The following is a 13,954-nucleotide window of genomic DNA, read 5'->3' on the forward strand; positions in this document are numbered from 1 at the left end:
TCTCTTTCTTGTCTAATAACATCCTTTCTATAATAGAGTGACCAGAACTGTATACAGTATTCCAAGTGTGGCCGCACCATACAACTTCAATAAGACGTTCCAACTCCTGTATTCAATGTTCTGATCAATGAAACCAAGCATGCCAAATGCCTTCTTCATCCCTAAGTCCACTTGTGACTCCACTTTCAATGGGCTATGAACATGCTGTTCTCACTGTAGCGACAGAGTTTGAGGGAGATCTGATAGGAGTCTGCAAGATTATGAGAGGCATGGACAGAATGGATAGTCAGAAGTTTTTTCCCAGGGTGGACGAGTCAATTACTCGGGAGCATAGGTTTAAGGTGCGAGGGGCAAGTTTTAAAAGAGATTTACGAGGCAGATTTTTCACACAGAGAGTGGTGGGTGCCCAGAACTTGTTGCCAGGGAAGGTAGTGGAAGCAGATATGGTAGTGACTCTTAAGGGGCGTCTTGACAAGTACATGAATGAGATGGGAATAGACGGATATGGTCCCTGGAAGTGTAGGGGGTTTTAGTTAAATCAGGCAGCATGGTCAGTGCAGGCTTGGAGGGCCGAGGGGCCTTTTCCTGTGCTGTAATTTTCTTTGTTCTTTGTGAACTTCTGCTGGGTTGTCCTTTCTTTGGGACAGTATATACCCAGGGATAGTAGGGCATTGTCGGTAAGGCATGATTCCGTGAGTTTGTCTGTGTTAGGTTGTTATTTGACTAGACTATGGGATAGCTCTCCCAATTTTGGCACAAGTCCCCAGATGTTGGTGAGGAGACTTTCCAGGAGTCTGGGTGTGCCACTGTTGTTTCCAGTGCCAAGGCGATGCTGGATTATTCATGTGGTCTCACTCTTTTATTGAGTTTTCTGTAGTGGTTCAGTACAAGTGAATAGCTGGCTAGATTACTTGAGGGGCAGTTAAGAGTCACCATATTGCTTTAGGTCATTTGGGTCCACAGCATTAGCCTGGGCCTCTGGACTACATTCAGTGACATTAACACTACACCACTATCTTCTCTCCCCCACCATTTTGCTGCTGCTGTTTTTATCGCATGAGCTCCAATTTTGGTCTCACAGCTATCCTGCAGCACCTTATGAAATGCCTTTTGGAAGTCCATGTACACCACATCAACTTCATTACCCTCATCTATCCTCTCCTTTACCTTTATCAGATCTGTCCTGGTTTCCCAAGTGATGGTTAATTTTATTCTGAGTTTTAGTTTTTAATAGTTTTGCCACCACTGAAATCAAACTGATTGGCCTGTGGTTGCTGGGCTTATTAAGCCCTTTTTTGAACAAGGGTGCAACACCAGTCCTTTAGCACCACCCCTGTACCTTAAGGAGGATTGGAATATTATAGCCAATGTCTCTGTAATTTCCACCCTTATCATCCTGAGTATCCTTACATACATTTCATCTGGACCTGGTGACTTAACAAGTTTAAGTATAAACAGCCTATTCAAACAATGTAATCCAACAGGCTAAGTGAGATCAGACATTACCCCACTCCAAAAACAAGGGGCAGATATAACTCAATCGATTTTTGGGACTTACTCCTCAAATCCCCCTACCCCAGATGATTATTACACAGTCAACTGTTCTCACTGGACTCCAGCTTCCACTCTAGAACTGACACACCTTATAAACTTTCTTAAATGTTTTCCCTTAGCTTTTTTCAGCAGTGATCCACCTCCAGGTTTTCCAACTCTTTCAGTATCCCTTTGTATTGAATAACCATCAGTTCTTCAACTTTCACACAGACTCTCAGTGACTCAGTCGCCAACTGCTTCAACATTTTACTTCATGGGCTGTTGTAAAATCACCAACCTTAGGAATGTTTCTGATATCACTGGCTTTACACAAGCTAACTCCATCAGTTGGCAGTGTGGTGGTATTGTCATTGGACTAATAATCCAAAGATCCAGGGTAATGGGACCCAGGTTTGATTCCCACCACAGCAGATTGGGATGGCACGGTGGTACAAGTTCAATTCCAGCCTTGGTCACTGTCTGTATGGTGTTTGCACTTTCTCCCCATGTCTGCATGGATTTCCTCCAGGTGCTCCAGTTTCCTCCCACAGTCCAAAGACGTGCGGGCTAGGTTGATTGGCAATACTAAATTGACCCTAGTGTCGGCGGATTAGCAGGATAAGTCTGTGAGGTTAGGGGACTAGGGCTTGGATAGGATAGTGGTTGCTACAGACTTGATGGGCCAAATGGCTTCCTTTTATACTTTAAGGGTTCTATGAATCTATGAGGTCTGCACTTTCCAGCTCTGACTTTATCTTTAAAGAATGGTTCCCTGTTCCAATGGCAGTTTCTCTTTGTTCCTTTTAACATCAATATTTTAGAAACTTATTTTCATTCTCTAATTTCTAGAGCTAGCTTCTGGACCAGGTTTCTTGTCCATTACTACATGTATTGGCTTTCCAGCTTGCAGCAGGGCTATGAGAGTTACCTTCTCTCTCAATGCTATAAATTAAGCTAAACTTAAACTCAAAAAGTCTTCCTACGCTAAAAAGATGTCCTGGTTGCTAAGCGACAGCTCATTCTTTCTCCAAGTTTGTGTTTACTTTTTACGTTGTAAACTCTCCTGGAAAAATTTTGAACACATTTTGAACTGAAACCAAAAACCCCTTTACATGCAAACACCTTCTTCTAACCTGAATCTAACTTCTTACACAGAAGCACTAAATTGAAACTCAATTAAATCTATACCTTATTTCTAATATCCAACAAGACAACCATAGATCACTTACAACCAACTATCTCTGCTTCCTGACACCTATCCATTATCTCCAATATTTAATCCATAGAATGTCTCAAATACCTCCTCTTTCATTATGAGGAACATATTCTGTGGTAAGGACAGATGCAAAATACCGATACAGTATTTCAGCTCTGCCTCCTTTAGGTCCTTAATTGGCTTTACCCTGTTTTTACCACCCTGTTTATAAATTCCTATGGAATACTTTTAGATTTATTTTTATTAGCTGTCAAACTCTTTGCATACTCTCTCTTTGCCCCTCATTTTTTTGTACAATTTCCTTCTGAACTTCTATATTCAGTTCGATTTTTCAATTTTGTTATTCACATGATATCTGTCAATGCACTCCTTTTCTGCTTAATCTGACTCTTTATCTCTGTCATCCAGGGAGTGGTGGATTTGTCTGCCCTATCTTACCTGCTCTGGGAATGTCTCTTGATTGCACCTGAACTATTTCCTCCTATAAAGGCAGTCCATTGTCCAGTTTTATTTTTTCTGCCAATCTTGATCCCAATTTGTCTGGATCGCATCAGTTCTTGTCTCACCAACACAAAAGCAGAAAATTCTGGAAAATCTCAGCAGGTCTGACAGCATCTGTGAAGAGAAACTAGAATCAACTACTGGAATTTTGCCAATTCTGGGGTGGGCGAGGCTCGCAGAATGGAATTTGCCGTTCACCTCGGGCGGGATTTTACGTGTCTCACTCGAGTGAGGTCGTAAAATAGTGTCAAATCTTTTGAATCAGGCTGACCCTTCGTCAGAGCTGAAGACAAAGGAAACCAGACAAGATTTATATTGTGGATTGATTGATCTTTGTCCCTTTTCATGGTCAACCTGAACCTCACTATTGATTCCCCTGGGGTAGATTGATATTATTGACGAACCCCACACATAATGTCAGTAACGCTGTCTGCCCCGGGGAATTGAAGAAGTCTATTTAGACCAATGTGTTTTAATGCCACTGTGATTTTACTCTTGGTTGCTCCAGCAATGTCTGAACACTCCTGGACATTTCTATTGAAGCAGGACCATTTAGGAGATCTTGATGTAATCAGTGATAATGAGCATACTGCTGTTGGCAACTGTACTTTACAAACGTTGCTTTTGGATCCGAGACCTGAAGTGAAAGATCACGCGTTGTTAAAATCAGGCCCAGGAGAGAAGTTAACTGTAGCGTTTGAGCTGCTTGAAGGTGAGTACTGGAGTGTCGCTGTCCGATTGCTGAGAGTGCGGATGGAGGAGGGGTGCCGGCCTCCAGGGGAAGGGGGCGCTCTTGATGCCAGAGCGGCCGCAGGTAAGGGTGCCGGTGGAGGGGCAGTGTAGTCCTCCAGAGGAAGGGGGCGCTGATGATGCGAGAGCGGTCTGAGGCGGAGCGCTGTCCCTCAGGGGCAGTATTGCCGGAGCGGCGCTGTCCCGCGGGGGTGGGGGGATGTTGCCGGAGCGGCCGCTGGGATTGTGTGGCTGAAGAAGCGGAGGTGTCCTCCGGGGCGGTGTTGCCGGAGCGCTGCTGACCTCCAGGGGCGGTGTTGCCGGAGCGCCGCTGACCTCCAGGGGGGTGGTGTTGTCGGAGCGGCTGCTGGGATTGTGTGGCTGATGGAGCGGCGCTGACCTCCAGGGGCGGTGTTGCCGGAGCGGCCGCTGGGATTGTGTGGCTGAAGGAGCGGAGCTGTCCTAAAGGGGCGGTGTGCTGGAGCGGAGCTGTCCTAAAGGGGCGGTGTTGCCGGAGCGGCCGCTGGGATTGTGTGGCTGAAGGAGCGGCGCTCTCCTGCAGGGGCGGTGTTGCCGGAGCGTCGCTCTCCTGCAGGGGCGGTGTTGCCGGAGCGGCGCTGGGATTGTGTGGCTGAAGGAGCGGAGCTGTCCTATGGGGGCGGCGTTGCCGGAGCGGAGCTGGGATCGTGTGGCTGAAGGAGCGGAGCTGTCCTATAGGGGCGGTGTTGCCGGAGCGGCGCTGGGATTGTGTGGCTGAAGGAGCGGAGCTGTCCTATAGGGGCGGTGTTGGGATTGTGTGGCTGAAGGAGCGGAGCTGTCCTATAGGGGCGGTGTTGCCGGAGCGGCGCTGGGATTGTGTGGTTGACGGAGTGGAGCTGTATTGGCGGTTGCCTGGGGATCACATGAACGAGCCTGATATGGATCTGTTGTTGCGGAGCTAAGTTTAGAGCCGGGGCAGGATGCGGAGGGAGGGGCCGAGTGGAGAGCAGAAAATATTAATGGGGTAAAAAAAACAAGGGAGGAGGGAAAAAGAACGAAAGCAAATGAATATTAAACACCGATAAGAAGGTGGCGCACTGGCCCGTTGCCATGTGAAGTATTGGATGTTTTTTGTCTTTATTTTTTTCTGTCACCTTTTCGCCTCGAGTTTCTCCCCCTGGCTTACCCTGAAATCACGCGAGAGGCTGCGAGGGATTCAGTAAAGTTGAACATGGCGTCCAATCTCTTAAAGGTAAGCGGGGCCCCGGCCCGGCTCAGGCACTTAGAGCTCCAGCGGCTCCCCCCATCCACACCCTCCCCTGCTCACTCACTAACCCCCGCACCTCATCTCGGCCTCCGCTCCTTCACAAGTGTTTGACCTGCTGCTTGGGGGGCTGGCTTGTGTCGAGTTGTGTGAGATGCGGGGCGGCTCACTGACTGTCCGCTTCTCCCTCTCTCTCTTCCTCCCCTCTCCTCTCACACGACGCAGGCCTGGGGCTGGGGTAGTGGACGGTCTGGCTAGTAGGAGGCGAAGAGGGAGTCTTTAGCTGGGAGAAAGATTGCCGTATTTCTTCCCATGCGGCAAGCCGATAGCTCTACGTTTATTAAAGTGGCGATCTGGCTTGCCTTATGGGTGTACGAGGACTTTATACCACAACAGAGACTTCTGGTTGTGCCCATGGAATGCAATAATATGCTTCACAAAATTTAACTCCGTTCAACTTTGGGTTTATGGTGTGTTGGGCGATATACTGTTGCAGAAACTAAATCTGCAGCTTCGACATCTGTGGAACTGTCTGATTCACAACATAGATGCCTGAATCTCTAACCACGGCAATGGTGCAGAGGAAGGTGAATTTCAATAGCTTATTATTTAGCTTGCTATATAGAACGTAGAATGTATAATGGCTAAAAGTAAGTTTATTAAACTACTGTAGAGATTCTTAAAACCTATTGCTGAGGTGATGCGAAAAAAGCTAGAAACACAAGGACAATCAGCATCTGTGGAGAAAAACATTCTGTTTCCGATGCATGTTCTTCACCAGAATGGATGAGTAAAATTTGCGTGCTAATAGGATAAGGAATGAGGCTGAATGAGATATGTTATGAATTGCAAATGATGTATTAGTGGAATAAAGTCTTTTGAATAGAGCCCTGCTTTGGATTTCTGATGTAGAGATGCCAGCATTGGACTGAGTGGGCATAGTAAGAAGTCTCACCACATCAGGTTAAAGCCCAACAGGCTTATTTGGAATCACAGGCTTTTGGAGCGCTGCTCCTTCATCACTCATCTGATGAAGGAGCAGTGCTCTGAAAACTCATGATTCCAAATAAATCTGTAGGTCTTTAACCTGGTGTTGTGAGACTTCTTACTTGGATTTCTGAAGAATGATTCTATTTGCGCTGTTGTACCCAGCTTCTCTGAGCTGTGTACTTCCAGGTATCTTTGCTTTGTAACAATATTATCCTTATGGAAATAATACATTGAATGATGCAACTTTTAAGCAGTGAGTATTTATCACCTAAAAACTGTAGTTTCCATTAATGATTCAATCTGTGTTTCCCAGATTGAACTGCAAATGCAAATTGGGTTTTCATTGAAGCAGCATGTTTTATAATGTAATTGTACTGTGTTTGTTCTTATGTATTAAGGACTATTATTGAAAAGATTTGATTTTGTTTCTAATTAAACTTTAATGTACATTTGTTAATTGTTTATTAAGAGGTACTTTACATTCATTTCAATTGTTCCACCATTACTACTACTCACTAGCAGTAACATTTGTGTCCAACGGTACTTCATACTAATGTCATAAAGTACTAAATATTCTCTTCTGGCCATGTTCCCATTAGCAGAAAGGTGGAGAATCAGAAATACAGATTTAAAGTGATTGGCAAAAGAGCCAAAGTGCCATGAGGGAAAAACTTTTTGTATAATATGTAATTAATTGGAGTGTACTGCCTGAAAGAGTATTGGCAGCAGATACAGTTGGTTTTCAAAAGGAAATTAGATAAACACCTGGAAGGAACAGCATTTACTAGATTATGAGAAAGTGCTGGGGAATGGGACCAGCTAAAGTGTTGCTCTAGAGAGCCAGCATGGGCTTGAAGGGCCAAATGTCATCTCATATTCTGTGATTCTTCTCCACAGTCCAAGCTTTGGTGTACAACATTTCTTACTACTGTTGGATGTTTTCTCACTGATGTGAACATTGTGTAAAAGGTTTAAATTGGCTTAGCAACATTAACTGAATTTGCATGCTAAGAGGGGCAATTTGGGCAATTTACAAAAAGTTTTGTCGGGCGTAAGTGACCACTTTAAAGACAAAGGGAGAAATGGGAGTTTATTCTTAACTTTATTGATTGTTGTTAAATGCTACCTTTTTGTTTTCCAAACCAGTGGAAATTTGATTTAAAAATGTTGAGCCTTAACACTTTGGTTTGGTTGAGCCAACATCATTGTTTTTGTTACCTCAAAATATTTGGGCATTAGTTCTCTCAGGATAGAGTAGTTACTTTATTGATTCTGCTCTAGGTTCTGATGAACTCAAACTTCGTGCATTGAAATACTTGTCAGTTTTTTTAATCGTAAAAGCAGCTGCTTTCTATTTTGCTTATTAATGCATCTAAAAATGCTATGTCAAAAACATTATTCATGCGTCATAAGTTAATATTTTTTTTAAAATGTTAATTTTAGTGTGTAACTAGAAGCTGAATTGTTCCAGTGCTATCAATGCATGGAGTGAATGCAAGTTGTACAAGCAGGTGTAGGAAAAAGGAGCCATCATGGATTCTTTTATATTGGAGGAATTGTTTGGACAGGAGGACTAATTTTAGCTGCTGTTGTGTCATAACCCTGATGGTGCAACATGATTTTGTTCCATTTTGCAAGGGTCACTAGACTGAAAATATAAGATTGAAATAGCCCACCTGCTTCTGTTAAGTGCTAACTTCATTACAGATAATTGTTTATCTAAAGAGTGAATGTAAATAATCCAAATTGTAAAAATGATTCTGGAAAGGACTGAAAGTAACAGGGTATGTTATGGGGAACTTTAACTTTACAAATATTGACTGGAAATGCTATAGATTGAGTACTTTAGATGGGTCAGTTTTTGTCCAATGTATGCTGGAGGGTTTCCTGACGCAGTGTGAAGATAGATCAACAAGAGGTGAGGCCACATTGGATTTGGTACTGGGTAATGAAACAGACCAGGTGCTAGGTTTGGAGTTGGGTGAACACTTTGGTGATAGTGACCACAATTCGGTTGCGTTTACTTTAGCGATGGAAAGGGATAGCTATGTACCGCAGGGCAAGAGTAGGTGGGGGGGAAGGAAATTATGATGCGATTAGGCGAGATTTAGGATGCGTGGGATGTGGAAGGAAACTGGAGGGGATGGGCACAGTTGAAACATGGAGCTTGTTCAAGGAACAGCTACTGCGTGTTCTTGATAAGTATGTACCTGTCAGGCAGGGAGGAAGTGGTTGAGTGAGGGAACCGTGGTTTACTAAAGAAGTTGAATCTCTTGTGAGGAGGAAGAAGGACACTTATGTCAAGATGAGACGTGAAGACTCAGTTAGGGTGCTTGAGAGTTACAAGTTAGCCAAGAGCCAGGAGGGGACATGAGAAGCCTTTGGCAGATAGGATCAAGGAAAATCCGAAAGCTTTGTATAGGTATGTCAGGAATAAAAGAGTGACTAGGATAAGATTAGGGCTAGCCAAGGACAGTAGTGGGAAGTTGTCTGTGGAGTCCAAAGAGATAGGAGAGGCACTAAATGAATATTTTTCATCAGGTACTCACACAGGAAAAAGACAATGTTGTCACAGAGAATACTGAGATAATAGGCTATTAGACTAGACGGGATTGAGGCTCATAAGGAGGATGTATTAGCAATTCTGGAAAATATGAAAATAGATAGTCCCCTGGGCCGGGTGGGATTTAGCCTAGGATTCTCTGAGAGGCTAGGGAGGAGATTGCAGAGCCTTTGGCTTTGATCTTTGTCATCTTTGTCTACAGGAATAGTGCCGGAAGACTGGAAGGTAGCAAATGTCCCCTTCCTCAAGAGGGAGAGTAGAGACAACTCTGGTAATTATAGACTAGTGAGCCTTCCTTCTGTTGTGGGCAAAGTTTTGGACAGGATTACAAGTGATAGGATTTATAATCATCTAGAAAGGAATAATTTGATTAGGGATAGTCACTATGGTTTTGTGAAGGGTGGGTTGTGCCTCACAAACCTTATTGAATTCTTTGAGAAGGTGACCAAAGAGGTGGATAAGGGTAAAGCAGTTGATGCGGTGTATATGGATTTCAGTAAAATGTTTGATAAGGTTCCCCATGGTAAGCTATTACAGAAGATGCGGAGGCATGGGATTGAGGGTGATTTAGCGGTTTAGATCAGAAATTGGCTAGCTGTGTTTGTCATTTTTGTAAATGATCTGGATGAGGGTGCAGAAGGGTGGGTTAGTAGATTTGTGGATGACACTAAGTTGGTGGAGTTGTGGACAGCGTGGAAGACTGTTGCAGGTTACAGAGGGATGTAGATAAGCTGCAGAGTTGGGCTGGGAGATGGCAAATGGAGTTTAATACAGACAAGTGTGAAGTGACTCACTTGGGAAGAAGTAACAAGAATACAGAGTACTGGGCTAATAAGATACTTAGCAGTGTAGATGAGTAGAGAGATCTGTGTCCGTGTGCAGAGATCCCTGAAAGTTGGCACCCAGGTTGATAGGGTTATTGAGAAGGCATACAGTGTGTTAGCTTTTATTGGTCGAGGGATTGAATCTCAGAAACATGAGGTCATGTTGCAACTGTACAAAACTCTGGTGCGGCTGCACTTGGAGTATTGCGTACAGTTTTGTTCGCCACATTGTAGGAAGGATGTGGAAGCATTGGAAAGGGTGCAGAGGAGATTTACCAGGATGCTGCCTGGTATGGTGGGAAGGTCTTATGAGGAAAGGCTGAGGGAACTTGAGCTGTTTTCGTTAGAAGGTGGTTAACAGGTGACTTAATAAAGGCATATAAGATGATTGGAGAATTAGGGTGGGCAGTGAGAGCCTTTTTCCTTGGATGGAGATGGCTAGCATGAGGGGGCATAGCTTTAAATTGAGGGGTGATAGATAAAGGACAGACATCAGAGGTAGGTTCTTCACTCAGAGTAGTAAGGACGTGGAATGCCCTGCCTGCAATAGTCGTGGACTTGCCAAAATTAAGGGCATTTAAATGGTCATTGGATATAATGTGGATGATATTGGAATAGCATAGGTTAGATGGGCTTTAGATTGGTTTCACAGATCAGTGCAACATCAAGGGCTGAAGGGCCTGTACTGCATTGTAATGTTCTGTGTTTCAAATCTGGCTTGTGAGCACCTACAGTGCTTTGTGAAGGCAAGGACTGGTTGGATAGTGGTTATGTTACTTGTTGAGTAATCCAGAGAATTCCAATCTTATTTTGATAATTTAAGATTTTGAATCAGAAGTAAGGTGCTGATATCAGTAAAAGTGAATATGATGCCATTCGATTGTTGTAAAGGTCTAATGCCCTTATGAAGAAAATGTTTGTTCTTGCCCTGTGGCTGAATCATTGCTTGCTACCTCTTTCGCAATGCAACTATGGATAATAAATATCAGTCTTTTCAATGCCCATGTCCTAATAATTAATAGAAAACCAAAATCTGGTGTAGCTATCAGCAATGAAGTTCTTGCTTTCTGAAAAGAACATTCTCTATTTTCTCCTCATAAAGAACAGAACAATACAGCACAGGAACAGGCCCTTCAGCCCTTCAAGCCTGCACCGATTGTGTGTTCCTAACTATACCATCCATCTGTGTCTCTCTATCCCCAGTCTGTTCATGTGGCGATCTAGATAAGTCTTAAATGATCCTAGCGTGTCTGCCTCAACCACCTTGCTTGGTAGTGCATTCCAGGCTCCCACCATCCTCTGTTTTAAATATCGTCCCCCGCATATCTATATTGAGCCTTGCCCCCCACCCCTTTCCTTGAATTTGTGATCTCTTGTGTTTGTCATTTCTGACCTGGGAAAAAGCTTCCAACTGTTTATCCTATCTATGCCCTTCATAATTTTATCTATTAGGTGGTACCCCCCCCGCCCCACACACACAACCTCTGTCTTTCCATGGAGAACAACCCTAGTTTACTCAATGTCACCTCATAGCTAATACCCTCCATACCAGGCAACGTCCTGGTAAACCTTTTCTGCACTCTCTCCAGAGCCTCCATGTCCTTCTGGTAGTGTGGTGACCAAAACTGGACACAGTATTCCAAATGTGGCCTAACCAACATTCTATATTACTGCAACATCACATGTTAACTTTTACACTCTATGCACCATCCAATAAACACAGTAAAAAGTCTGACAACACCAGGTTTTAGTCCAACCTATTTATTTGATAATATACTCACAAGCTTTCGAGGGGACTGCCTCTTCGTCAGGTGAATGGAGAGTTCTGGCCTCAGACAGAGCATATAAAGCACAGACAGTTTAGAGATTACTGATTAAAATGCAAATCCTTACACCTAACCTGCTGTTCAAGACCTGAAGTGGCTGATAATGTGAGTGGAAGGAGCACTGATCACAGTTTAAAGAGATGTGTATTGTCTCCAGACAGTACAGTAAGTGAGGTTTTGCAAACCCAGGCAAGTCACGGGGGTTACAGATAGTGCGACATGAACCCAAGATCCCTGTTGAGACCGTCCTCATGTGTGCGGAACTTGGCTATCAGTCTCTGTTCAGCGACTCTGCGCTGTCGTGTGTCGTGAAGGCCGCCTTGGAGAATGCTTACCCGAAGGTCAGAGGCTGAATGCCCGTGACCACTGAAGTGTTCGCCAACAGGAAGGGAACAGTCTTGCCTGGTGACTGTTGAGCGATGTTCATTCATCCGTTGTCGTAGCGTCTGCATGGTCTCCCCAATGTACCATGCTTCGGGACATCCTTTCTTGCAACGTATCAGGTAGACAATGTTGGCCGAGTTGCAAGAGTATTTACCATGTACCTGGTGGATGGTATTCTCATGTGTGATGATGGTATCTGTGTCGATGATCCGGCATGTCTTGCAGAGGTTGCTGTGACAGGGTTGTGTGGTATTGTGGTCACTGTTCTCCTGAAGGCTGGGTAGTTTGCTGCGAACAGTGGTCTGTTTGAGGTTGTGTGGTTGTCTGAAAGCAAGAAGTGGGGGTGTGGGGATAGCCCTGGCGAGATGTTCGTCTTCATCAATGATATGTTGAAGACTCCGGAGAAGATGTCGTAGCTTCTCCGCTCCGGGGAAGTACTGGACGACGAAGGACGACGACGACCTCACTGTACCGCAAGCCCACAGACAATCTCACAATGCTCCACTTCTCCAGTTTCCACCCTAAACATGTTAAAGAAGCTATTCCCTATGGACAAGCCCTCCGTATACACAGGATTTGTTCAGATGAGGAGGATCGTGACAGACACCTCCAGACCCTGAAAGATGCCCTCGTAAGAACAGGATATGGTGCTCGACTCATAGATCGGCAGTTCCGATGCGCCACAGCGAAAAACCGCACCGATCTCCTCAGAAGGCAAACACAGGACACAGTGGACAGAGTACCCTTCGTCGTCCAGTACTTCCCCGGAGCGGAGAAGCTACGACATCTTCTCCGGAGTCTTCAACATATCATTGATGAAGATGAACATCTCGCCAGGGCTATCCCCACACCCCCACTTCTTGCTTTCAGACAACCACACAACCTCAAACAGACCATTGTTCGCAGCAAACTACCCGGCCTTCAGGAGAACAGTGACCACAATACCACACAACCCTGTCACAGCAACCTCTGCAAGACATGCCGGATCATCGACACGGATACCATCATCACACGTGAGAATACCATCCACCAGGTACATGGTAAATACTCTTGTAACTCGGCCAACATTGTCTACCTGATACGTTGCAAGAAAGGATGTCCCGAAGCATGGTACATTGGGGAGACCATGCAGACGCTACGACAACGGATGAATGAACATCGCTCGACAATCACCAGGCAAGACTGTTCCCTTCCTGTTGGCGAACACTTCAGTGGTCACGGGCATTCAGCCTCTGACCTTCGGGTAAGCATTCTCCAAGGCGGCCTTCATGACACACGACAGCGCAGAGTCGCTGAACAGAGACTGATAGCCAAGTTCCGCACACATGAGGACGGTCTCAACAGGGATCTTGGGTTCATGTCGCACTATCTGTAACCCCCGTGACTTGCCTGGGTTTGCAAAACCTCACTTACTGTACTGTCTGGAGACAATACACATCTCTTTAAACTGTGATCAGTGCTCCTTCCACTCACATTATCAGCCACTTCAGGTCTTGAACAGCAGGTTAGGTGTAAGGATTTGCATTTTAATCAGTAATCTCTAAACTTTCTGTGCTTTATATGCTCTGTCTGAGGCCAGAACTCTCCATTCACCTGACGAAGAGGCAGTCCCCTCGAAAGCTTGTGAGTATATTATCAAATAAATCGGTTGGACTAAAACCTGGTGTTGTCAGACTTTTTACTGTGTTTACGCCAGTCCAACGCTGGCATACCCACATCATGACCATCCAATAAAGGCAGGCATGCTGTATGCCTCCCTCACCACCTTTTCCACCTGTGCTGCTACCTTTAAGGATCCGTGGACTTGCACACCAGATCCCTCTATTGCCTATATTCCTGATGGTCCTGCCATTTATTGTTTAGCTCCCCCTGCATTAGATCTACCAAAATGCATCACTTCACATTTATCTGGATTAAATTCCATCTGCCCAATTTTCCAGCCTATCCATATCCTGCTGTATTCGCTGACAGTTAACACTATCCACAACTCCAATCTTTGTGTCGTCTGCAAACTTACTAATCAGACCAGCTACATCATCTTCCAAATTATTTATATACATCACAAACAGCAAAGGCCCCAGTACAGAGCCCTGTGGACCACCACCAGTCAAAGACTTCCAATTGGAAAAAAACCCCTCCATTGCT

The 13,954-nt window shown here is 44.8% G+C and overlaps 1 protein-coding gene across 1 annotated transcript in view; it reads left to right on the forward strand.

Moving 5' to 3' along the window:
- The first annotated feature begins 4,585 nt into the window (after positions 1–4,585).
- Positions 4,586–13,954, forward strand: part of LOC145349025 (cullin-5) — an 87,931-nt gene continuing 78,562 nt past the window's right edge. Inside the window, exon 1 of the mRNA XM_080197255.1 lies at positions 4,586–5,210. Within this exon, the coding sequence (XP_080053381.1) occupies positions 5,190–5,210 (21 nt within the window). The 5' untranslated portion in view covers positions 4,586–5,189. The remainder of the gene's footprint in view (positions 5,211–13,954) is intronic.

This window comes from Carcharhinus amblyrhynchos, chromosome 10, assembly GCF_965287045.1.
Source record: "Carcharhinus amblyrhynchos chromosome 10, sCarAmb.v2.hapA, whole genome shotgun sequence".
NCBI classification, from domain to species: domain Eukaryota; kingdom Metazoa; phylum Chordata; class Chondrichthyes; order Carcharhiniformes; family Carcharhinidae; genus Carcharhinus; species Carcharhinus amblyrhynchos.